Here is a 25,719-nt window from a genome sequence, read left to right as displayed (position 1 = left end):
TCTCCGCATCTGCCGGTTTTGCGGTGAGCTTTTCTCCGGTGAGCTTATCTCCGGTGAGTTTTTCTCCGGTGAGCTTTTCTCCGGTGAGCTTTTCTCCGCCGCCCAATCTGATTACAGGGCACAAAGTCACATAACCACAAACATCATAATTAGACATAGAATTTTATATTAGTTTTACATCAGTTACGGAGAAACATTAACGGAATAGAAGGCACTGTAAATTGCTGCACATTTTGACAGGAATCAGCGCAGCAATTTTGGCTGCAAATTTAATGGTTTGGTACGTAAATTTCCCAAATTACCTTTCTTATATTGCACTCGACTGTCATTGCACTTAGGATTGACCAGGCAGGGTCTAGTCCTGGTTCGTTGGCATCCCCCTGCCCTTCAAAGTCCACATAATAGAGAGGAGCAGTCTCCTCTGCTCCACCCTTCTGGCACTGGAAGCAATCTAGAGAAACCATTGTAGGAAAACAGCATTGAAAGAGAATGTAAGTAGTTGAAACATAAAAACTTATATTATAACCTTTCATGGCAGTAAATACAAAAAATGCTTTGAAAAAGTGAAAGCCGTTTACAAATCCCTGTAACGCCCAATTGGAGCACAGCTCTTGAGGAGGAGGAGTGAAGGGTACTGAGGGGAGGGTAGACCCCTCCCCCTTCTCCTCCTCCCCTCATTCTTTAATATGCTCCGGGGGGGTCACGTGACCTCGGGGGGGGGGAGGGGGTGTCACGTGACTTCGGGGAGGGGGTCACGTGACCTCGGGGAGGCGTGACCTGGGGGTCATTTGAAGGTCACGTGACCCCCAAGGTGACCCCCACGTGACCTTGGGGGTCACGTGACCTGGAGGGGTCACGTGACCTTAGAGGGGTCACATGACCTCAGAGAGGTCACGTGACCTGGGGGGTCACGTGGGGGTCACCTTGGTGTCACGTGACCTTGAAATGACCTTGGAAGGGTCACGTGACCTTGGGGGTCACGTGACCTTCAAAGGGTCACGTGGGGTCATCTTGGGGTCACGTGACCTTGAGATGACCTTGGAAGGGGTCACGTGACCTTGGGGGTCACGTGATCCCAAGATGACCCCACGTGACCCTCAAGGTCATGTGACCTTAGGGGTCACGTGACCTTCAGGGGTCACGTGACCTTGAGATGACCTTGGGAGGGGTCACGTGACCTTGGGGGTCACGTGACCTTGGGATGACCTTGGTTACGCCGACGCCGACGGCGACGGCGACGCCGCTCAAGCCGGGAACGGGCCCCTAAGAGCTGCGCTCTAAAACATGATGCCTGGGGCTTGGAACTCAAAATGATTATTTATTTGCGAATGAACTAGATGCAATAACTTACCTGCTTTCTTTATCTTTGTGCAGAGTGCCTCCTGGAGCTGCTCATTTAGTTTCTGGCACTGCTCCAGAGCTTTTGTTTTTTCGTGCAGCTTGCGTAGTACCTCCATGTACTTTTTGCGGGGCACGAGGTCATGGTTCTCATGCTCTATCTTTTGGAGCAGATCCAAATCTCTTTGGCGCTTGTTGACATCTTTGTCATTTGTCGCTTTCTTTTTTTTCTGTGCCGAGAAAGATATTAGAGAATGTTTTCAATGGTAACTTCCGTTTGTAGATTCGAAGTGACCCGGAAAGCTTCATGCTCACGGCTTTAAAGCAGTACATGCTAGCTCGCACTTGCACAAACAGAAAAATTAGAGGTCCAAAAGCGCTTGAAATTTACGGGCGAAATTTAACATAAGAAATACCATATTGAGGACATAAGGACCCTCTATTGCTGTTGTGCTAGGAAGGTCACAGATACAAAACAAAAGTGCAAGTTACAGAAATACCTTGAACAAAAAGTTAGTGCAAACCGGAGCTGGTGCTGTTTAACATTATTTGACAAAAAAACCCAGAGACTAGGACGAGACAATTTTTTTAAGCTACATGTGCAAGCTTCATGTACTACGACTTCAGCTGCGCGAATTCTCGCACACTGGCAAATCAATCATGCGAGGAGTAAACTTCAATGCTGTGAAGGAGAGCACAGCTATGGCTGTGAATGCGGTATTCTGGCTGCCCACAAGTTTTTGTACAGGAACTCATAAAGATTTAACACAGCAGCCCCTTCGTTACCACTTCGGGACCACATTAAACACGGGGGTATAGGAGTAAACACACATCCGAGACGCGTCCCGGGCACTATATTTAAAGAAGTCCCGGGCACTATATTTAAAGAAGTCCAATTATGGGCTGCTAAAGTGTGTGAAAGACGATGGCGAACAGCCGCCGACTTCTCATTTTTCACTCAAAGAACAGTGGAAATTGAAGCAGGAACAGCAGCTGCAACAAACACGGTCACAATGAAAAAAAAATGGCTGTGTTGTCAGTGTTTCACGACTGTCATAGCTTTTGATGCTACTCTCAGTACGTAAGGTGGGAGTCAACTTGATATAATTTTAAGAACACAGTTCAGCCCACTCGGTCTGGTGGCGTGCAGCCGTGGAGCCGTACTTCATTTCCTGCATTGATACTGTGCAACTACGCCGGCATGCATTCGCTGGAGTCTAATTATGCGATGCGGTGCCCTTGCATGTTCGAACTAAGAAGCTCTTTTTCCCCATAGAAATGTACGGGCGCTCACCGAGACTGTTGAATATTGATCAAATTAAATGAAAACTCAAAATGGCTGAGGTTGAGCTAACAAAAGTTTACTGTATTGTATTAATCCTATTTTCTTCTCAATAATTTCCCGAACGTTTAAACTGCAAAGCAAAATAATAATAATAAAAAAAAAAAACTGACCATTATTGAACGAGGCTTTTTGCGCGCCTCGGAGAAGTCTGCTGGCATTGCGCTACAGAGCGGCCTTTTCCGTGTTCGTTTCGCTACATCACGCAGTTCTTCTTCGGATTCTGCAATCGGTGAATCAAGGTATATTTGGTGTTGATGTGCACCACAATCAATTAGCTACTTGTAAAAAGAGGAGTCGGGGAAATCGTTCCACATACCTGCCATGTTGACAATCTGAGCGTGGTAGTAGCCGCCTTTCGTAGTCGTGTTGCCGCTCCAGAACACGTCATACAACAAGTCTGGATTAAAATCCTCACAGGTTACGGGGCAGAAGTCTTTTATATTTCGTGCGGAGACAACCGCTGTCGTGTTGTCGATCTCATAGCGCACCAACGCGAACATTTTAGACATAGCTTCAGTATTCGCGCGACGCCCTGACCCCTTACCTGCTTCAGTAAGGCTAGTTCTTACATAAGTATTTTCTTGATTTTGGCAGGGGGCGCTAGTTGTCTACAAATATTTAAACTAAAAAAATATTGTAAAGTGACGTTTTTTTGTTTTTTTTTACTTTTATCAATACCTATTTTCTAATCAAATGAGTATTATGATGTTATATTACCGACAGGATCGCGACCAGTGGGTCAATGACTTGGTGTTGCATAATAAACTGGAAACCGAAACCAAGAGAGAAAAAGACCCGGTTGATAAGAAAAGACGTCTTGGATTGTTAATAATGTTTAACTGTCGCTTCCATACACTAACTAGCTTCATTTATTTTCCAGCCTTTTCACCATTTATTGTGAGCAAAATTGCGCGTCGGCAGACGCCTGGTTTCGGTTTCCGGAAATAACTATCCAATCAGACTCGGCAAAGAGCATCCGAAGTTCAGCATCCGGTTAGTCTAGAGAAAACGAGATCTTCCGCTGTCTTCCCTGGTCTTCTTCCCTTATTCGTTTCGGGTATCGGCTGTCGCTACTGTTACCGCTAGCGAAGTCAAGCGCGACTTGATATAGTAACGTTCAGCGCGATGCCGCCAAGAGCGAAGAAAAGAAGGAAGGTATACATGGGGCCGGATCTGGCTTATGTGATACCTAAGCAAACAAAATCGAACCGAGCGGCGAGGGCCAAGCGTGCAGCAGAGCTCATCAACCTTTCACAAACGTCAGGGGACGGAGATAATTCGAGCCGGTGCTACGATCTCGACGACTCTGACCAGAGCTCTGACTCCAACGAGGATGAAATCTCTAACCAGAGCTCTGACTCCAACGAGGATGAAATCACGTCGGGCGTCACCAGCGATGAGCAAGCCACTTCTGATGGCGACAATGAATCCGACGACACGAGCGAACATGAAGAGCTTTTTCACGACTCATGCACCAGCGAAGATGGGCTGGCATCAGGTGACACGAGTGGAAGCAGCGAAACTGGCGAAACGGCGTCGAGTGGCGGTGGCGAATCTGAGCAAGGGGATCCCGACTTGACTACCAGCGGCGAAGATGAGTCAGACTTCAAAATTTTTGAAGAGCTGTGCAGTGGGCCCCCTATTCCTGGCCAAGACTCGACCCGAGGGCACGTTCTGTTGCTGATTTTGGCCTACGTTGTGTCCGCCGGCCTCTCATGGACGCAGACTGAGGGCCTGTTGAGGCTCGTAAACACTCTGTTCGGCGTTTTCGTGGCTCCAAAGTCAAAGTTTCTATTCCGGAAGGTGTGGAAGCAGAGTCAGCAAGCCATGGTGGATTTTCATTTTTTTTGCGACAGGTGCTCAAAACCGCTCATGGTTTGCAAGACGCCCCTACAAGACAAGAAGGCGAGGTGCTCACAGTGTAAGACTTTGTATGGAGCAGAAGAAATGGTATCAAACGGCACATTTTTTATCATTTTCAACTTGCGCAAACAATGTCATGACCTGGTTAAGAACTGCAGGAAGGCTCTGTGGGACAACCTCGAAAAGATCGCCCAGAGATCACGGGACATTTTCACTGACCTGGCTGACGGAGACCTTGTGAACCAAGCACGACAACAGTTTGGCTGCGCAATGGAAGATCTCACTGCTAGTTTCAGTACTGACGGATCTCCAGTATTCAAGACCAGCAAAAATTCCATGTGGCCCATTCATGTAATGCTCAATGAATTGCCCCCCATCCTCCGGTGGAAAAACCTCTTGCTTGGTGGAATCTGGTTTGGCAAGAAAAAGCCAGTCATGTCACTCTTTCTTGACGGGTTTGTGGAACAATTTCGCAGAATCGGCGCAATCAAATGGGTTTGCCACAAGAACGGACGGGCTCTTGAATCCAAAGTCTATGCGGTGTGTTGCATCGCGGATGCTCCTGCCAGAGCAGCAGTGCTAAACCGCAAGCAATTCAATGGCTACTACGGCTGTCCGTGGTGCTACCACAAAGGAACTCTGGTTGATGGTGAGTATAATATTCACAGCAATGGTTCCTTGTCCTTCAAATCATAGACCGTTATCTCCGGACACCATGGTTCAGTTTAAATCTACTGTGAGACAATATATAGTGCTGCCCAGCTCAGAAAGCTTTATACCACTGGCAAAATAATTGCAGTAGTTTCAAATTAAATGGATGTTGCTCGTTGCTCCGGCGTACCTCTAATCTGTTGATGCTCGGTATGAGGTCAAAGTCGGTGAATTGTTGAACTTGGCAAACAGCGAAAGCTATGGACCTGAAGCAAACTAATTGGAGTATTGGAGCAAGGCTTAATTGTGACAATGTACCATAACAGTGTTCTTGAGCTTTTCAGAGCTGCTTTTGTTATAGACGCTTTCAGCACGCGCCGGATTGAACCGCCATAGCCGACCTTCTCTTGTCTTACCGAGATGCCGAGCCACTGAAGCGGGCCTTGACGGGCCTCCACAAAGGCGTATTCTACGGAGTAGAACACAGCTACGTCTAAAATGGCAATAACCTCTCCTGCTGCAGCAATGATGAAGTGGAGCGAACGGAATAAGAGGGAACAAAAACTGAAGGTTGGTTATGGCGGCGCCCATGCACAGCTGCCTGAAAGCGTCTATATCTCAGTGAGATGGGGAAATAAATGTCATTTTAAAGGGGCCCTGCAATCATATTTAAGCGTCTACCTTTTTTGCGGTTTCCACGTCCCTCAGAGCTCAGGCAAGCCAGCGGGCACGGAGAGAGTAGCTAAATATCAGTGCATCATATTTTAACCGGACGGCGCGGAAACCTCCCCCACCGACGGAGGCGACCCGCGGTACCGAAAGCGCGCGATATTTGACGTCTTAGGTCCTGGGCTTACTACTGGTCAGAGCAGCTAAAAGCTTCTTTTTAGTAGAAATCCAAAATATAAGTGGTGCGAACCGTTTCAATTATTTATAAAATTAGTTTTTTGTTCAGTAGTTTAGATCAGAAAAGAAACGAATGCAGTTTATAAAGTACGGAAACAAGAAATGACCCGTCGACATACCCGCCACCAAGCGACGGAAAAGGCGGCGCATACTAGAAAGGAGTAGTGGCATCAGGTGCCGGCACGGGAAGATCACGGATGTACGCGGCGGCGCTGCGGTCGTTTACGAACTGGAGAATCCGACCGGCTCCGAGCGTTCCGAAGGCCTTCGGCGAGCTGCTTTGTTTTGCGGTTTGACCGTTTCGCGGTATGGCAGCGCGAAGTGGCTCCCATTTGAACAGATCTTTACCCCGTCTTTGCTGTCGTTTGTGGCCAATGAAGTGTCATGCCGAATTAGTGTTTAATCGCGCAGCAAATGCAATGAGAGCCGTTCTGGCTGCCTGCTGCATACAGCCTATCCAGAATATGCTCTAGTGGCGCCCTCTCGCGCCGGCGACACGGAGTGGGGCAGCCGTGAGCGCTCGCCATGAGCCCACTACCCCTCCCCTAGTTCACGGCCAGTCAAGCAACCAAGGACGTCATGAGAGAGGTTATTTTTTGCTTGTTTTTGTAATTTTAATTTGCCTATAACTTTTAAACTAAAGCGAATTTCGAGAAAAGAAAAGTTGCACTACGTTACTACGTTCAGTGCGCTCAGGTTCGGTGCAAATTAAAAACCAGTAAAAAGTTCTTGCAGGGCCCCTTTAATTGAATGTCATTTCACCGCTTGTTAAATCACCTTGTGATCCTGGTTCTGCATGTCGTGTGTGCATGCGCAGCGTGCCATATTAAAGATGCGGATTGGCCAAGCTGTAATATGTCATTTTGCCTAAATGTCATTTAACGTGCCGTCTGAAAGGGGAATTAGCTTTCTTTTGTTTAGCAACTTGGCTTGGGTCGTTCTGTCGTGGAACTCAGCCATGGGACGAGCTGTAAGAGCATCGTCCAGTAATGTCGCAAACGCACATGTCAAAGAAAGTCGTTTTAGCTCTACTGCTAAAATTCCCATTGATTTGCCATCTTGCTGGAAACAAGGGTTACATTTTAACCTTTCTGTGATGACTGTCATCATGTCAGGGGCCTAGCTCCCAAAATGGCTGCTCTATATTCATCCGTGTTGGTGTTTTTACCACCTTCATGCCCAATTACAGAAACCTAAAAAAAATGTGAAGTTATGTACGACATAATGCAGAGGTAGTCTGCATGGTGTTTATTTGTGCTTAATGTAAAATAGGACAGCAGATCTATCTAACGAGGCAGAATATCACTTTTCACAAGACTGCGACCACGGCTCTGCTATTGAGTGACACCTTCCGCGGAGCATCGAAGCCGCCCAGCATAACAAAAACGAAGGGAAGGACGATGAATCAAAAATGGCCCTATAATCTCAGATTTACATCGAGTACTGGTTGTGATAGTGTGTAATCATTCATTGTCTCACAACATTTGCATCTTTCTTCTTTCTAGGCACTCTGAAGTACCCCTACAGTTCCAGTGTGACGGAAAGGACGCACAGAGGTGTGCTGCAGGACGTGAAAGCGGCTGTGATGACAGGCACCACGAAGCACGGCATGTACGGACCGAGCCCCATTGCAAGACTTCAAGGTTTTGATTTGGTTTGGGGCATAGTGCCCGATTACATGCATTGTGTACTTGAAGGTGTTGCGAAACAACTGACAGAGTTGTGGTTTACAAGCACAGGCGCACCTTTTTACATCGGAAACCAGATGGCTGCTGTAGACCGTAGACTGGCAATGATCCGTCCCCCAAATCTTTTCGCTAGGGCCACACGATCGGTTAGAGAAAGAGCTCTATGGAAGGCCAAAGAGTGGAGGTACTGGATGGTGTACTATGCTATGCCTTGCCTTCATAGCATACTGCCACACCACTACCTTGCACACTTCACACATTTGTGTCAGGCAGTGTTTCTGCTGTTACAGAAAAGCGTCCACAGGGATGACATCCAAGCTGCTGAAGGGCTTTTGGCACGTTTTCTCCAACAAGTGTCTGCCCTTTATGGTCAAGGTGCAGAAACCTCTAACATGCATCTACTTATGCATTTGCCCAAAAGTGTTATGCAGCTTGGCCCTCTGTGGGCTTTATCCATGTTCCCATTCGAAAGTGCAAATGGGGCACTTCTGCGCCTTGTAACCGCTGCTAAAGGCGTTCCTCTTCAGGTTGCTGAGAGGTGGGCTATGAAGCACGCACTGGCACGATTTGGTGAAATGACCAATCTCCCAGCTAACTTTGACCAACTCTTTCGCATGTTTCTCAACATTCAGAATGATTCCGAGGACGGTGTCCTGGGTGTTCCGCAGGAAGTGTCGTTAACAGCTGCTGTGCATAGCCTTCTTGAATGCCATTTTGGCCAGGTACCTACTCTTGAAAGACATCTAAGAACAAGAGTAGTGGGGTTCGAAATCCACAGTCGTGAGTACACGCGCCCTAAGAAGACATGCACACAATTTGTAAAAATGCGAGATGGTACGTATTGTGAAATTCAGGCCATCTACAAGACTGTAAGGACTGGTGAAATTTTTTTAGTCTGTAAGAGCCTGATTCTTGAAGATTTTGGAACTGGTAGCGTGAAGTACCTACATAAGTGTATTGTGCCCCCTAATGAGGAGAATTTAGTTCTCTTCTCCTCTGACCAGATTGAGTGCATCTGTGTTTTCATTGAACTTGAAGATGAATCTTATTTGTGCGACATGCCCAACTTTTATGAGAAAAAATAATTTTGGGGGAAAGGGGGAAGGGCTTGGAATTCATTTGTGCTTGCTACTGTAAAGGCTGGAAGCCTCGGAGGGACAGCCGGCATTTCACTGAGACTTGGCTTCATCACAAGCCGTGCCCGTGCCACACGGGCAACTCTAACGCCATTTACAACGAATGACATTTGAGCGGACGGCCAATCAGCGCGCGACACTCCGGGCATGGCACATTCCACGCGCGACAGATTGCGAGCTGATTCGCCGATCACACAAATGTCATTCGTTGTGAATGGCATTCGAGTTGCCCGTGTGGCACGGGTATAAGCCTGTCGGTGAAATGGGGGCCAGTCTAAAGCTTTCAGGTGGTTGCTTTCTGAATTCTTGCTACTGGCTTTGACCATGCTCATGCTCTGTGTGAACTCCATGCTGCACTTTAATAAGTGAGCAGCGTTCAGTGTTTCTGCTAGCATTGTACCAGCGAGCTCTTATATTGCTACGGTTCTTGAGTTTCCTTGAAGTTTTTCAGTGAATGTGTCGGTGCATTTCATGTACCTTGATTTTGTTAAACTTGTCAAATAAAACTGACTGACATATGCACACACATTGATTCAGACTTGTGCCTATTACTTCAAATATGTAGTGAATTACTAATTTACATTAAAAGTAAATTGTTACAATTCCTGGTTGTAAACAATAATTGATTACTTACATTGTTACTTGACTGGATTAGTTTTTGTTACTTTAAGATAGACACACAAAGCCATAATTTTTGCTTAGTATTTTAAGCACTAAAGATGTTGAATTAGAAGTTGCATACAAATACGACTGGCAGGCTACAGTTTGTCTTATTTTAACAAACTTCTGTGAGTTGCTTGTAATTGTTTGACGGGTGTGTTTGAAGGCCCCACAGACATTTAAAGAAACCTCTTAGAACTTTCTAAAGGGCATTTCAAACCCTTTAAGAAAGATTCTGACGTGGCCCAGAACGCATCAAGGAATCTTAAAGGGTTCTTCAAACCTTTTAAGAAATCTTTGTGGTCCCCCTTAGACCTTTCAAAAGGTTTTGACGGGCCCATTAGACTTTCTTAAAGGGTACGTCACACCCATCAAAACGTTTTGATGGGCCCTTTAGACTCCCTTAAAGGGTACTTCAAACCTGTTAAAAATTCTTGAAGGCCCCCTCAAACCCTTTAAAAAGTTTTGAAGGACCCTTTAGACTTATTTTCAATAGGGGCGTTGGCAGAGTCCGTCATCCAGCTGCGCCTTGCGAAGCTCCTCGCGGCTCACCAAAGTACCCCACCGTGAATATGGGGATCCTCGTGTCGTGGCCGCGATGGTCACCAAGCCATGGGTATTCTGCGAGTGTTCCTCGGGAAGTGGAGCACGAGAAAGCGCATCAGCAACTTTGTTAGTTGACCCCGGGTGGTACACAATGGAGTAGTCGTACTGTTGTAGCGTAAGCGCCCAACGAGCAAGACGTCCAGCTGGATTCTTAAGCCCCCTTAGCCATGATAGCGCTAAGTGATCAGATTGAATCTGGAACGTTGCGCCATCTAGGTACATATCGAAGCGCTTCAAAGCATGAATAATGGCGAGACATTCACGTTCTGCGACACTGTAGTTGCGCTCGGCTGGAGTTAGCGTGTGGCTCGTGAAAGCAACTGGCCGAACCACACCGCCATACTCCTGCAGCAAGACAGCACCCAGGCCACAGTCGCTTGCATCTGTCTGCAGAACGAACGGCTTGTTCAAGTCTGGGAGCCGTAAACAAGCGTTGTCAGTCACGGCTCTTGAAAGGGCTGCGAATGCGCATTGTTGTTGTATCGGCCCAACACCACTTGACGCCTTTTTTTAGAAGGTGATTGAGCGGTTGCGATATCTCGGAACAGTGTGGAATGAAATCCCTGTAGAACGCAATCATTCCGAGGTATCTTTGTAGGCTCTTTACGTCATGTGGGCTTGGGTATTCCGTTAGCGCGCGCAACTTATCTTCCTTGGGGCGGAGCGTGCCGTTATCCACAACGAATCCAAGGAGGTTAATCTTGGGCGCGGCTAACTGAACCTTTCCGGGATGAATCGTGAGCCCAGCATTACGCATTCGCTCAAGTACAATGCGAAGGTGCTCGACATGCTCTTCGATAGTTCTCGAGAAAACAACCACGTCATCCATGTATGCCATGGCAAATTCGTACTTCGAGTTCCCAAGTACAACATCCATCAGGCGTTGAAAACTGGCTGGTGAGTTAGACAAGCCAAACGGCAGTCGGGTGAACTCGAACAACCCTCTGTGGCAGATGAAAGCCGTTTTTGGAACGTCTGATGGGTGAATCTCGATCTGAAGGAACCCGCGACTGCAATCCAGCGTTGTAAACACGGTCGCGTTACCGAGCGCGTACATCACGGAGGAAATGCTGGGGAAAGGGTAGCTGTCTCGTACAGACACATCGTTAAGCCGCCTGTAATCCACACAGAGTCTGGCTGTTCCGTCTTTTTTCGGGGCGAGAACAACGAGGAATGCCCAGGGGCTCTTCGACTCACGTACTGAACCGGTGTCGATCATTTCCTCGAGCGCCGCATCAAGGAGCGCCCTTTTGTGGACGCTGATCGGTCGAGGGTTGCACCTCCGAGGCGGCGCGTCACCGGTTTCAATACGGTGCAGCAGAATGTCAGTCTTTCCAGGTGTTTCCGTGAACATCGGTGAGAAAGACTCCAGGACGGCTTGCAGCTCCTGCTTCTGCTGGCTGCTTGCGGGGCACTTTCGCAACGATTCTCGAACGCCGGCAGGCAAGACGTCTGGCACCGTGGTGAAGTGGGGTGCAGTGGTCGAGTTAGGGATGCAGACCTCCCTTTTGGTAAACGGAGTCAGCTCCGGTTGTTGTCCCAGCCGGTATCCACCACCAGAAAAGTCGAGTGTCATGCTTTCGCCTGTAATGAAATCTCGGCCCAAGATCACAGGTACCACAAGTCCTGGCATATAAACAAATCGCTGACGTCGCTTCTTTCCATTAAACCGAATCTGCAGCCTCACGGCTCCTCCAGCTGTTATCGCTGTACCAGAAGCTAGCTGCAAACGGGTTCTGCACTCCCGGAGGCTTATCTTTTTTGCTTTGCAGAGTTCGAAAACTAAATCCTCTATGAGCGAGATCGCGGCCCCAGAACCCAAAAGTGCGGCAATGGGAAAATCGAGCAGTGATATTGTCATGCGCGGTTCAATGATGTTAGGCTCGGGCTGGATTCGACATACCGATGGAATCTGGGCAGCGGCCTCACCGCTCCCAGGGACTGCACCGGCCGTCGGCGAGTGGCTGTCTGGTTTCAGTGTCGCCTGCCGTAGTAGTTTCCCTGGTTGTTTTGGTTCCGGCCCTTTGCCGCCGTCTCGTGCCACCTCTTGTTTGTAGTGTCCAGAAGCCTTGGACACTGCTTTCGGTGATGGCCGGGCTGCTCGCACACGTAGCAGAAGTCCGACGACAGTTGCCCGCTTAGGCCACCCGCACCGAGGTACCCGAAGCACCGCCTCCAGTGATCGGATAAGGAACCACTATGGGAGGGCCTCCACCAGGCTTGCGACTGGCTGTTGTGGGGAGGGCTTGTTCCGTTGCGGCGGGGGTCAATGCTGCTGGGCTGCGGGTTTGCGACCGCACCGTGCCAGTTTTCGCCAGAACTTGCAGGAGCAGTCTGATGAAGATGGTTCGCTTGAGTGGTGATCTCCGTTGGGCCCCAGCTTACGATAGGGCGCGGCCAACGACCTCCCACCTGTCGTGGCGACCCTTGCCCGAAACCCTCACGGGCCTCGCTGTGACATCCGGGCACCTCTCGGGGAGAGTTAGGCGAACATACGCTTATCCCGCACGGGATATCACCATGCATGCCACGCCAACTCTCCTGGTTGACGTGGTGGGGAAGGGAGGTTTCGTTCGCACAGTCCACTTGCGTGGAGGCCTCGGGGCCCCGCCATGCGCATGCCGGTTCGAGCGCGTACTTGGCTGGTGGCGGCGGCACGTAGTTCCGCTCGGCATGACGAGCTTCCTCGATGAGGCGCGCGCCCCGGGCTAGCTCTTCAAGGGTCTCAAAAGTGCGGTTGATCAGGTAGACGTGGTACCTTGGGTGACACTGTCCTCAGATCCGAGCTACTCTGTCCGACCCCGGTGACTTCGGGTCCGCCCTCTTGAAGAGCTCTTGCATGACCCGAACGTACCGGACCAGACTTTCATCCGGGTGCTGCGTCCTTGCCTCGAGCTCTCGGAGAATCTGCGTCGCGTAGCCTGCAGGCAGGAACTCTTCGCGAAGCCGTGTCTGGAAGTCCGCCAGGCTGGTGAAGGGGGCCTGTGACCCCAACCACCACCTGGCGCTGGCTTGCAACGCCAGCGGGACACTCCGCTCCACGATGAAGGCTTCCGAGGCACCGGAGGCAAGGTGGTACGTATGCAGCTCGCCCAGGAAGTCTGCCACGGACTTGACGTCGTCATACCCCATGTGGACCGGAACAGTCAAGTGTGGTCGGGGCTCTCGTGGTGGGGTCTCCTGCTGGCCAGGCGTGTGGACCAGGCGCTTCATCACGGAGTCGCACATCTCCGCGACCTTCGTGAGCAGGTTCATTTGTGCCGCGGCGGCCATCGCGGCTTCCTGCTCCAGTTTGAGCATGCCTGCGAGTACAAAAAAAGAAACGCCCCCAAAAACCCAACACAAGCGCAAAACGATTGCCGCGGTCACAAAAACAGTCAAAAACACGCCAATACGACAAACGCGGACGTGACGGAAGCACGGAACGACGATAGGAAACACGTGGTATGGGAAAAAAGCTTACCGAAAGAAGAAACCAAGCCCCGTGAAATTCCTGCGAGTGGGTAGCATACCACGGTTGGGCGCCATTGTGGTCGGTTTGCCTTGCTGCATACCCGACCCGGAGGAATAACACGGAGCCAACGGTTTCAAGAACAAGAAACTACATTTATTTGGACATGGACAAGACGATTAACATTGATACCGGTGCTGCCGGAGTCCAGGCAGCGACTCCATAGAGTAATCTACACAAGGTAAAGAGCGGACACTCCCATAGGCCCCAGCGGCCCATTTAGCTGGCAGGGAGCGCACCCAGCGGCCGTCGTAGTCCCCAACTGAATGAATGGAGTCACAATAAAAATACTTTCCGGATGGATAGATATATAGTTTGGCGTAGTGTATTGGGCGGTAGCCTGCGCCATCTGGTTTGCCGCGAGTTATGTTTTTCCTACTATTCCCGCATGGTAAATTTCGGCTGTAATTACTTCACACGTATGTACGATTCCTAATGCGGACAACTAATGGACAATACTATATACAGTTAACACTGACTTTACAAGCCAGGAAACCCATGTAGGTTTGTGCTGTCCAGAAGAACACACCAGGGAGTAATCAACACAGTTTATTTTCGCAAAAAAAATATGGTGGGCAGTTTGTGCCTCGTATATAATTACCAAAACTACAAAACATAAGCACCGTGCATCAAGGATTCACAAACAATGCATCCTACAAAAAAATGACAAGCATATTATGGCATGCATGAAAATCTTATCAAACAACTGGAATTACAATGTTACAACTGCAATTGGATTGCAAGCCTGTTTTGTGTTCTCAATCATGTTCCATGGAAGGTGCACCACACACATAACATATGCAGCATCAGAAACACATACTAAAAAAAAAACTGGCCTTGCAGTATCAAAGCTCGTTGATCCAATGCAATTTGTATGCAAATAAAACGCTCAGCAGAAGAAATCTGAAATGCACGATGACCACAATGAGAAAAACAGACAAGTAAATGCCTAAAGGGTGATTTCAGATAAGATCGACCAAAGGGTGGCTGGTCGACATTTTTAAATCAACTGATGTTTTTATATGACATTGTCTAGTGTCTGGTATAAACGAATCCACACTTAGTTTTGACCAGAAAAAAAATTTGGAGACAAGAAAAATCGTAAGGCAGGGAGAGGTGGACAGTTGCAATAACGCGCACTGATGGAGGGGGCAAGTTTGAAAGTGAATAATTAAAACAATAAAATTAGGAGAATTTTACAACTTTTTACAAACAAACTATGGGTACAACTTGCTTGTAATATAAAGTAATAATATTTATTAAAAATTTATTTAGTTTTCTAAAAATTGCCAAACATGCCTGCTCGAACGACAAATGGCAAACTTTGGAAATCTGTATCTCATGAAATAATTTAATCATTATTACATAACTTGCAGACATTATTTTACTAAAATATGGCTATTATTAAAAAAATAAATAAGGTATCTGAGTGACACAATAGTTACAATATATTTAGGCAAACACAGGAAAAAAATCAAACAAAGAAAAATTCGAATGCGAATAAAAAAAAAACACCACCTTCGATTTTTTTTTAAATTTGGTACCCTGTTATACTCTATTTCGGCATTCATTTCTATTAAAAACATGTTGCATCATTGCACTGTGAAAGAAGAAACAACTCCCCAAAGTAGGGTCCTTTTTCAAAGCCTACACTTAGCAGTGTCCTATACAAGAAGTGACTCTGAGTTCCAGTTTCATGAAACTTGCACAAATCTTTTATATACATTTATTCAGATGAGGTCATTGATAAAAAGAGCGATCGGTCACACAGTAAAAGGGAGGAGAAACTATATACAGCATTTTACATAAGCGTACAAAGGGGTATCATATTAGAGACTAATGATTTGAGAAAAGATGATGCGGTGTGAAGTTGTACCTTCCGGTATATTTTACATCTAGAGTAAAATAAATAACTTTACTTCCACACACAAAAACAAAGATATAATAGTAAGATATTTAGGTTGGCTGTGTATTTACGATTACAAACAATTTCAGGTGACGGATGCCATAGTGCATAACTGGAGCAGCTGCGATGCTCTCGGTGTATGAATGAATCGTGGCAAGCCGATATATTTTATCCTGCTCGAGGATAACATTTTGGGATTTTTTTTATAGTGATCAGATAAAAATTATTAGTAACCACCAACAAAAACAGTAGGTTAAATACCCCGTGAAGAAAAATGTGATAAATAAGATGTCCCTGCATTCAAAATGAGCAGTCCTTGGGAAATCAAATTCGGCACTTTACGCTAAGGTTTTCCTCGCTGTACCCATTTAATAAAGTTGCTTCCAAGCAGATCCGACTGTCCGTGCTACATATACGTCACAGGTCCCTTCTGTTGATGACTTGCTGAGCCGCCACGCGTGCCAAGACTGAATGCCAGGGAAGGCGCGCACCGTCAGCCACTCTTCTTTTTTTGTTCACGATACCGAACAACCTCATTTTCGTCCAGATATACAAGATGCACGCCTTTCAGTTTCTTTGATAGAACGCTCACCATTGTCCTGGCCGTCTGAATTGCGCTTACTGAACGTTCTCTCAGGTTGTTCAGCGTGGCCTGGTGCTTCACGAGTCCGCCAACTCCGTCACATGCATTTTTCCCATGTCCAGATGCAGAAAGTAACCACTGGGCTTGTGGGCAATCGTCCTTTGCAAATTGGTGAAGCTGATAGCGATTCTTGAAATGACTGGCGGCGCCGTCACTTACGTACGTCACGTACGAGTATACCGCAACGTTGTCTTCAACCCACTCCTTCACTTTTTCTAGAGCCAAGCAAGCGTGAGCGGCGTCGTGACACAGGTCCTCACTGATGATGGCAAAGCTGTTTGTAGATTTTCTTGTCGTCACTACACATGTAAATATCGAAACTTGTTTTTTTTTCCAGTGATATGCTTGCACTTCGTCAGGAAGCACGATGGTCCAGTTTTCAGCGAAGTCAAAATGAAAGACAATGCTCCCGCGTTGCATGCACTGTTTTTCATTGTAGATCGCTTTACCTTGCGTTTGCCGGATATGGTTGTGAAGTACCCAACTTCCAACCGTCACTTGGAGGACTTTTAGGAAAGTCTCAGGTTCCAAAGTTTTTTTCACAAGGTCGCCGGACTCCCATGTTGCAAGCACAATCTCTTCATCCTCCGGGATATCAAGTTCCTGGAGTGTAAGAAACTGGCCTTTTGGGCAGTGATCACAGTCTCCTTGAAGGCACAGTTCTGTTGCTGGGTCGCACAGAAATGCCGAGTTCATTTCACCAGTGTTGAAGGTTGAGCCTGTAACGTTCTCTAGAGCGGCAATACAAAGATAATAATTGGCGCAGCGCACACAAACGCACACTTCCTGGTGTGGAATACATTGGACCCATCTAGGGCGCAACGAATAAAATTTCGTTAGCCCAACGCCGGAATCGGGATGCTTGTCTTTGTATATACGGAAGGCCTCTCGTATTGAGCGTGTCATGAAGCGCTTTGGCACGAACGTTTTCTCTCCGTTGAGCATGACAGAGATGACGTCCTTCTGGTTGGGACTTTGGCGCGAACATTGTAGCTCGTCTTTCGTGAAGCACTCTAGGGCAGCAGACAGGTTCTCAGGGCTCACCTTGCACCTCGTGTAAGGATCCGGCTCATACCACACGCCATGCTTTTCCTTGAGTTTTCGGGATTTACTGATGAGGTACATTGAGGCCTGTGGAATCATCTTTTGAACCTCATTCTTCGTCAGTGTTGACGGCAGGAGTGTAAGCAGTTGACAACGTTCCCGGAGAGAGGTGGCGGTTTCAAAGGCCTGCCGAAAGTTGTCCACCCACTCAGTGCATGTGGAGCATGTTGGTTCGGACGACCCCGATGGTGCGTCCCTGTCGTACGCAATACGTAGCCTTGAGCGTATATTCTTGACAGCAACCTGCTCCAGTTCTGTCTGCTTTCTCTTGACATAGGCAGGCCTGTCCCGACTTCTTACGACGCTTGGTTGTCTCAGCGGCGACACATCTGTAGGTAGTATGCTGCGATTTAGATCTTCAATTGCTTCTTCAGCTGGCACAAATATGTCAGGGCACTGCTCTGAGCTTCGCATCGAGATCTCCTTAGTGATGTGCATGAAGCAATGGTAGCACAGGTAGTCCGTCGCACTCACTTTGGTGGAACAGTCAGGCGGAAGAATTTGCTTCAACGAGTTTAGGTCCAACTCGCCAACACTTCGAAAATTCCGCTGCTTTGGTATAGTCTTTTTGTGTTTGCAAAAGTAATCTGCACAAAACACTCGTTCGGAGCTCCAGGACGTCTTCATAATGTATACATAAATAATAGAAATTAAACCCCAACTGATGGCATATAATTGCCAAGTGAAAGAACTACTGGGTGCACAAGTGACAAGTCCGAGGCTGAGGAGCTCACTCACTGCAAACGTACATTTGAAAAGAGAGGTCACAACTGAGGCTGTCGGCAAAGCTTGATCCACGTCAAAGGAAGAAAGAGGGAAAGTCTCCAGACAAAAAATTGTGGTCAGCGGCCTTCGAAAAAGACTTTCCGGAATCGCACTGTCGTCCCTCCACGCGCTGATATGAAAGCACCCGAGCTTCTACCACGTGGTTCATGACACAGCCTGAGCCATGTCGGCGACCGGTTCGCGAGGGGTTGGCGGTGGGGTTACGTTGATGGTCACTCGGATTAGCCCTTGCTGTACTGAGCTACCGCCTGCAGTGCCTTATCGCCGGCTGGTGTCAACAACGAGAACACACACACCTTGTCTACACCAAAACTACAAGCGTTCACCGCACACGCGTCGCCGCCGCTTTTAATCTTTTGTGAAATTGCTTTCTTTTGCTGCGGAGAACCGCCTTATCTTAACTACGCGCCTGAAATCCTTCCAGGCGGGCGTACACAATATCAAGCGTTTCGAGAAATGCCCGTGGAGTTGAACTATGGGAAAATTCGGAGCCCGCGATGTCGATATCGTCGCCGTTGTGTTAGAACGCCGTCGCGTACTGCAGTCCCCCGTTGGGGGAGGGGGGGAGGCGGTCTTACTACGATAACATGGCGACAGCGTTTACACTCTATGTATTTACGCGAGGCTCGAGTATTTGGGGATAATGCTGCCGGTTGGTGTGCCCCTTTGTGCCTGATATTATCGCCCGTGACGCCAGCGAGTGAGATGGCGACAGGCATGACTGCTCAGTAAACAGGCGTCGGCGGCCATGTTTTGCTGGTTGAAGCGAACCCCCTTGTCCTTGACAGCGAGCGGGGAAATGCGAAAAAAAGATTGTATCGGCCGTTTTGCCAGAACTAGCGACGAGTGTCGTCTGCGGTTTCCGGCAACTATTTTGCCATAATCGTGAGCTTAGCGAGGAAATGATTTTTGCTAGCCACAGAACACTACCACGCAGAAAGGGAATGCTTGAACATGTTTTTGTTCTGGATATATATCAGGGATATATATGAGAGAGAGCGAGAGAGAGATGAAGGTAGAGCGGAAGAGGGAATAGCATATAGTGTCGCAGGAGAATAAAGTAAACAAAGTTCCTAGTGGCCGATGGCTGCATGATCTTTTCTCGGATCACTAGTCCGTAATATGATACCTCTTTGTACACAGTAGTTTCCCCTTTATTTAAGTAGTGAACGATTTCTTTAGTTATCATTGGCCTCATCTGAATAAAAATATATAAAAGATGTGTGTTGGTTTCATGAAACTGGAACTCAGAGTCAGTTCTTGTATAAAACACTGCTAAGTGTAGGCTTTGAAAAAGGACCCTACTTTTGGGAGTTGTATCTTCTTTCTCAATAAAATGATGCAACATGTTTTTAATGGAAATGAATGCCGAAATAGAGTATAACAGGTTACCTAAATTTAAAAAAAATCGAGGGTGGTGTTTTTTTTTATTCGCATCGGAATTTTTCTTTGTTTGATTTTTTTTCCATGTTTGACTAAATATATCCTAACTATTGTATCATACAGATACCTTAGTTATTTTTAAATATTAGCTATATATTAGTAGAATAATATCTGCAAATTATATCATAATGATTAAATTATTTTATGAGATACAGACCTCCAAAGTTTGCCATTTGTCGTTCGAGCAGGCATGTTTGTCAATTTTTAGAAAAATAAATAAATTTTAAATAAATATGATTACTTTATATTACAAGCAAGCTATACCCATAGTTTGCGCCTAAAACGTATTAGAGTTCTCCTAATGTTATCGCTTTAGTTATTCACTCTCAAACGGGCCCCCTCCATCAGTGCGCGTTAATGCAACTGTCCACCACCTCATGCATTACGATTTTTCCTGTCCCCAAGTAGTTTTTCTAGTCAAAACGAAGTTTGGATTCGTTCATACCAGACACTAGACAATAACATATAAAAACATCAGTTGATTTGAAAATGTCGACTAGCCATCCTTTGGTCGATCTTATCTGAAATCACCCTAAACAAGATTGCCACTAGTATAGACCTTCTTAGTCTGTGACATAGTCATTAAATAACCCTAACACAGCCTGAACTACAGAATTAAAAATACCTTGCTCCTGCTGATTTAAGTAACAATAATGACCAAAATAACAAGAACTGAAAGCCAACCGACGGTCTAATACAGGTTTTACGTTCATGTCACGTTTAACATGTCACATTTAACATGTAAGGTTTACCATGACCACTACCATAACAAGCGCACATGAAATGGCTGACAAAAGACTGCTAAATCAGACTGGTGCCCGGTGTACTTGCGACCAACTCATCACAAATGATTCCACCAAGGCTTGGCATGCAATCTGCACTGCCTAATTAGGTACATCTCACAAGGTGTCTACCCAATGACTTTTCCAAAGTCCATGATTTTTCCAGGTTTCCCTTGACTATTTTGTTAAAATTTCCTGGCTGTTCCTTCCTTCGAAGGATGACATTTCGGGCAATGTTATTCAGCAGAACCGTGACGACACCTGATCGCCGGGCTTCATTCCGCACCACCGTGCTACTTTTACTCGTCACTTTCCCTGATTTAGCCAACCTTTTGACAGTTTCCCTGATAATTCCCTGACTTTTCCAGGTGATCCAAAATTCCCTGAGCATTTCAGGCTTGCCAGGTTGGTGGACACCCCTGATCTCAATCTCCTTCACGCTCCACATATGTGTAAAGCAGAAACAGTGTCCAAAAGAAGAGAAAGTTGCATCCGAGATGAGTGACCTAAGAGAGTATTAACAAAGATCAATATGGGAACTTACACATTCCACATGACCACAATAGGAAAAAAACAGACATGACCATCTAAAAAAGCAGTCATTACAATAGACCAGTAGAGTGCAACCTACTGACTGCAAATAATCCCAACAAATGGCAGGTGTGCAGTCTGCACGGCCCCATAAAATCCCAAAAAATTAATTTTACAGTTGCAGATATCCTATGAGATGCAACATAAAGGCTGAAACATCATCTTCTACCCACTGAACTTTTCAAGCTGTACACCAGAGACGCGAGAATGGAAGCGAACTTTATCCAAGTTTCTATTTACAAAACGGACATGCCAGCACAATCGAATTCGGCAAAACATTTTTAAAAACCGTGCACGACACTCTGGAGTGCAAAAATTAAAATCACCAACACGCGAGAGAGTTATGTACAATGTTTCACAAACACTTCGGAGGTGCGCTACACTTTCGATAACAGAAAGAAAGATTGACTCGAGCTGCTGAACAAGTGTGAAAGCTGCGCTTGATGGCGCAGTCAAGTTGCCGAAGAGCTTGCCTGGGACGTGGTACGCTTTCAGCATCATAAAAAACTGATGTGGCTCATCAAGGTTACTGTGCTCATCTCTAAGCAAGTCAGGACAACAACAACCTTCTGCAGCCTTCTCAGTAAACATTTTAACAATGAAGCCAGCAACATAATAAGTAGCAGAGTTGTCAATAACATGGGACTCCTCATGGGCTGCCAACTCAGTGATGTTTTCCAAAGATGGAAAGTCGTCCTGTGGGACATGCTGCACAACATCCACGAGTGACTCGCTACTAAGTGAAGATGGGGACAACTCCTGGAGGAGGTCCGTCTCATCCTCCTCGACATTTCCCTTCGGTGACAGTGTGAGGAGCTTCTGAATCCCAATGTGTTTCAGGCCAGATATGAACTGAGGCACATTGGGATTCGAGTTGCATCCCTGCTTTTGTCTTATGTGTACAAACATCTGTTCAAGTGGGTCTTGTTGAAGTCGACGCGTGAGGAGAAACTCAAAGTCGTAATTCTGGGAAACATCTTCCCACAGCAGCAAGACGGCTTTGATCGTAATTTGCCACCCGATGATAGTGTGTGGCTGACGTTTGCCTTCGACCTTCCAAGACGCAATCCATGGAAGCTGTTTTCCGAGAAATTCAACTAAATCCGGCTGCCCTTTTCGAATAGCGTGGCGCAACTTTTGCTCCATTTTCTTTGGACTGGAGCTATTCAAGCAATCAAACAGCTTGTCCATGCGGTCACAAAAATAAGCAGTTGACATGGCTGCTTCAGGCAGCTGTTTCGCATAGACAAGAGCTAAAAGCGTGACGCACACTGAAGCACTCAATACCTGGTTCGCCCGCTTAACCTTCATATTACTTTTTATTTTTTATTTATTTACAATACTGCGGACCTTTCGGTCTACGCAGGAGAGGAAGTACAAAAGCACATAATAAATACATGATCATGCACTCTGTGCGGGTCAAGCGTGCGCAGGCAGTTCGAAGTGCCTGCGCATTCTTTACATGCATCACTTAATTAAAAAATTCGGTCAATTTGGCTCCGAATAGCTCAAGGCTGCAGAAACTGACAAGTTCTTCTGGTAAAGCGTTCCACTCAATTATTGTTCTGCAAAAGAATTAATATTTGAATACATCATTCTTGTATTGATACGGTGAAATGGCTTTAGTGTTGCTCGTTCTCCGGGAACGAGACGTCGAAGGTAGCAGATATGTTTCAGGATCTATTTTTGTCTGTCCGTTTGCTATAATGTATAATTCTTTTAATCTAGAAATTTTTCTTCTGTTTTCTAGGCGATCCAGTTGCGCCTCAGCTCTCATTGCGGTAACAGACGACGTACGCCTATATTCCGAAAAAATAAACCGTAAAGCAAGGTTCTCAATTCTTTCTATTTGTGTGACCTGTTTTCTTCTGTAGGGGTCCCATACGCAACTTGCATACTATAATATCGGACGCACATAGGATTTATATGCAGTTAATCTAACATCTCTATTTGCATGTCTTAGGTGCCTTCTAAGGAACGCTAGCTTTTGATATGCCCTTGCACATATATAGTCCACGTGACTATTCCAGCGCAACGTATTACAAAAAATCACACCTAGGTACTTAAATTCATCTACTTTTGCAAGTTCTGTGCTCCCTATAGTGTAGCGGAAATCTAACACTTTCTTCTTGTTTGTAATACTACAAAATACCGTCTTATTAAAATTAATAACCATGCCCCATGTAGCACACCATGAGCTGATTACCCCCAAGGACTCATTTAGTAACTCCTGATCCAGAACTGTAGTAATTTTAGAAAATAGCATACAGTCATCCGCAAAAAGCTTAACATGTACAGAAGAAGAAGAACATGTACTGAAAGGTTTCTGGTAGATATGTCTTTCAGTCAACTTTGGCGCCAACCGCAGTCGCATCTCATGTGTGCAGTGGTACAGTTTCACAATATCTGCCCAGTCTACAATCTCATTTTCGATATGAAGCCTGTGGGCCTGCAGGTTGTTCCGAGTTGTTTTCACTAAATGGGGAACGTCGTAAATGAAGTAAACGCGTTCACGTTTTACGAAAAAAAAGGGCTGCGCCACAGAGACACCAAGCTGGTTTGCTAAGCTTACATTGGAAGCCCCTTGGTCACAAATTACAGCTTTAACTGTAATTCCAATGTCTTGCAACTGCTCAGTGAGCGAGATCAACAAGTTCCGGATTACGGTAGATGGCGTAGACGTGTGCCCAATTGTAAAAGCGACTGGTTGAACCCATCTCCGGGAAACTCCGGTAAGAAGGATAACCAGGGCTCTGTCGGCAATCGTTGAGGTTCGTTCGTAGCCATCATCCGTAAATCCATGAACAACATCTTGTGACACGTCATATGACAAGTTTTTTTTTAACACTATCTCATCGAAGATGGGAGTGCAGACGCGATCGCGCTTACTCCATGATTGTGTTTTTGTAAAAATGGATGACATAATGCCTGGTATAATTCCAGGTGTCATTTTGACATCCGACAGCCATCTTCTTAGTGTGCGCTGAGTAGGAAGAGAGATAACGAGACAAAAAACGGTATGCCCGCGGCCCACGGAAGTTGAGATGAAGAGAAAACTTTTTCAACCACAACGGGAATCGTTTTCCCTTGCCCTTGGATTTCAATTTAACATGGCTTGACAGTAGGTGAAATACCTCGTCTGTCACGTGAGGGCGAATGATGTTGAGAGCTTCCGCAGCCGATCGAGGCATATTCTTCTCTTGCTTGCGCAGCCTTGCGATGGTCTTCCGGTACTTTGAAACCTTGGCCTGGAGACGCCTTATGATGTCCTTAGGTCTCGGCGCAGAACTGCGCAGAGGAGGCGTAGAAGTACCTGAAACGGGTAAAAAATTAAAATAACGAAATCAGAGCAGGTAAGCAGTTCTCCTTATAACCAGCACAGCCAACATTACCTTACAGTGACATAATCTGCAAGTAGATAATATGCCCCTAAACTACAGACAATTAGAAATCGTGGGAAACTGGGCTTTTGAAGCTATGTTTGCTAAATTTACATATTTCCACTGTATGCCTTGACAATACAGTATGTAAGGTATATTACAGGTTTTGCATGAAAAGCCCATCACCGGAAAAGTAGACGAACTAATACCCACCTTAACATGCATGAATTTTAGTTATATGAGTAGTAGCATATGGGCACAGGTGAACAAAAGAAATGGGACACTTACAAGCTCCAACTGGTTCAGAGGAGGACCATGTGGACGGTGTCACCGGTCGGAAATCCAAGGGCGAGCTGCATGATGGGGCTGTAGCCTCCGTGGAGTCCGCGCCGCACGGTGAGGCTGTCGCTTCCATGGAGTCTGGAAAAATGTGTCTATTAGACCCAGGCTGTTGTTTCCAACACGAGTCCTTCCTCACCATGGGCAGCGGTTGAAGGTTCTTCGGGCCGGAAGCTGGAGGCTGTAGCCTCCATGGGGTCTGCGCCGCACGGTGGGGTCGTCGGTCCCATGGAGTCTGGAAATATTTGCCTATTAGACGCAGGCTGTTGTTTCCAACACAAGTCCTTCCTCACCATGGGCAGCGGTTGAGGGTTCTTCGGGCCGGAAGCTGCAGGCTGCACCGCATGATGGGGCTCAAGCCTCCATGGGGTCTACGCTGCACGCTGGGGGTGTCACTTCCATGGAGTCTGGAAAAATGTGTCTATTAGACCCAGGCTGTTGTTTCCAACACAAGTCCTTCCTCACCATGGGCAGCGGTTGAAGGTTCTTCGGGCCGGAAGCTGGAGGCTGTAGCCTCCATGGGGTCTGCGCCGCACGGTGGGGTTGTCGGTCCCATGGAGTCTGGAAATATTTGCCTATTAGACGCAGGCTGTTGTTTCCAACACAAGTCCTTCCTCACCATGGGCAGCGGTTGAGGGTTCTTTGGGCCGGAAGCTGGAGGCTGCACCGCATGATGGGGCTGAAGCCTCTATGGGGTCTACGCCGCACGGTGGGGGTGTCGCTTCCATGGAGTCTGGAAAAATTTGTCTATTAGACCCAGGCTGTTGTTTCCAACACAAGTCCTTCCTCACCATGGGCAGCGGTTGAGGGTTCCTCGGACCGGAAGCTGGAGGCTGTAGCCTCCATGGGGTCTGCGCCGCACGGTGGGGTTGTCGCTTCCATAAAGTCTGGAAGAGTTTCGTCTATTAGAAGTTAGGTTGTGAAGCCGTAGAAGCAATATTGTGTTTAAATAAAGTTTTACACAAGTAATATACTTTTCGTATATGAATAGTTAAATAAATCTTTACCTTTAGCTCTCTCAGAATCTGAATATGTCGATGG

General features: G+C 46.8%; 2 protein-coding genes and 1 pseudogene across 2 annotated transcripts; 1 reads left to right on the top strand and 2 right to left on the bottom strand.

Moving 5' to 3' along the window:
• Positions 1-269: 269 nt before the first annotated feature.
• On the bottom strand, positions 270-3,217 carry LOC120836066. Its single transcript, XM_040223474.3, has 4 exons — positions 3,000-3,217; positions 2,794-2,903; positions 1,352-1,568; positions 270-451 (listed from the first exon to the last, which is right to left on the bottom strand). The coding sequence occupies exons 1-4, from the start codon at positions 3,190-3,192 to the stop codon at positions 270-272; spliced, it is 702 nt and encodes a 233-aa protein (XP_040079408.1). The 5' UTR covers positions 3,193-3,217.
• A 397-nt stretch (positions 3,218-3,614) lies between these two features.
• On the top strand, positions 3,615-9,465 carry LOC115326902. Its single transcript, XM_040223476.3, has 2 exons — positions 3,615-5,195; positions 7,609-9,465. The coding sequence occupies exons 1-2, from the start codon at positions 3,809-3,811 to the stop codon at positions 8,874-8,876; spliced, it is 2,655 nt and encodes an 884-aa protein (XP_040079410.2). The 5' UTR covers positions 3,615-3,808; the 3' UTR covers positions 8,877-9,465.
• Positions 9,466-20,226: 10,761 nt separating this feature from the next.
• On the bottom strand, positions 20,227-25,485 carry LOC120850802 (annotated as a pseudogene).
• Between the last annotated feature and the right edge of the window lie 234 nt (positions 25,486-25,719).

The sequence above is a fragment of the Ixodes scapularis genome, unplaced genomic scaffold (genome assembly GCF_016920785.2).
Source record: "Ixodes scapularis isolate PalLabHiFi unplaced genomic scaffold, ASM1692078v2 PGA_scaffold28__5_contigs__length_5199819, whole genome shotgun sequence".
Taxonomy (NCBI): domain Eukaryota; kingdom Metazoa; phylum Arthropoda; class Arachnida; order Ixodida; family Ixodidae; genus Ixodes; species Ixodes scapularis.
Note: the sequence above shows the minus strand (reverse complement) of the source record. Positions and strands in the feature narration are given on the sequence as shown.

What these genes read in the sequence shown, in the direction of transcription:
- LOC115326902 (XM_040223476.3), top strand. Translation starts at nt 3,809, where the DNA reads ATGCCGCCAAGAGCGAAGAAAAGAAGGAAGGTATACATGGGGCCGGAT. An exon ending in CAAAGGAACTCTGGTTGATG is followed by an intron (nt 5,196 to 7,608) that starts GTGAGTATAATA and finishes TCTTCTTTCTAG; the next exon opens with GCACTCTGAAGTACCCCTAC.
- LOC120836066 (XM_040223474.3), bottom strand. Translation starts at nt 3,192, where the DNA reads ATGTCTAAAATGTTCGCGTTGGTGCGCTATGAGATCGACAACACGACA. An exon ending in AAAAGCCTCGTTCAATAATG is followed by an intron (nt 1,569 to 2,793) that starts GTCAGTTTTTTT and finishes TTCTCGGCACAG; the next exon opens with AAAAAAAAGAAAGCGACAAA. An exon ending in CACAAAGATAAAGAAAGCAG is followed by an intron (nt 452 to 1,351) that starts GTAAGTTATTGC and finishes TGGTTTCTCTAG; the next exon opens with ATTGCTTCCAGTGCCAGAAG.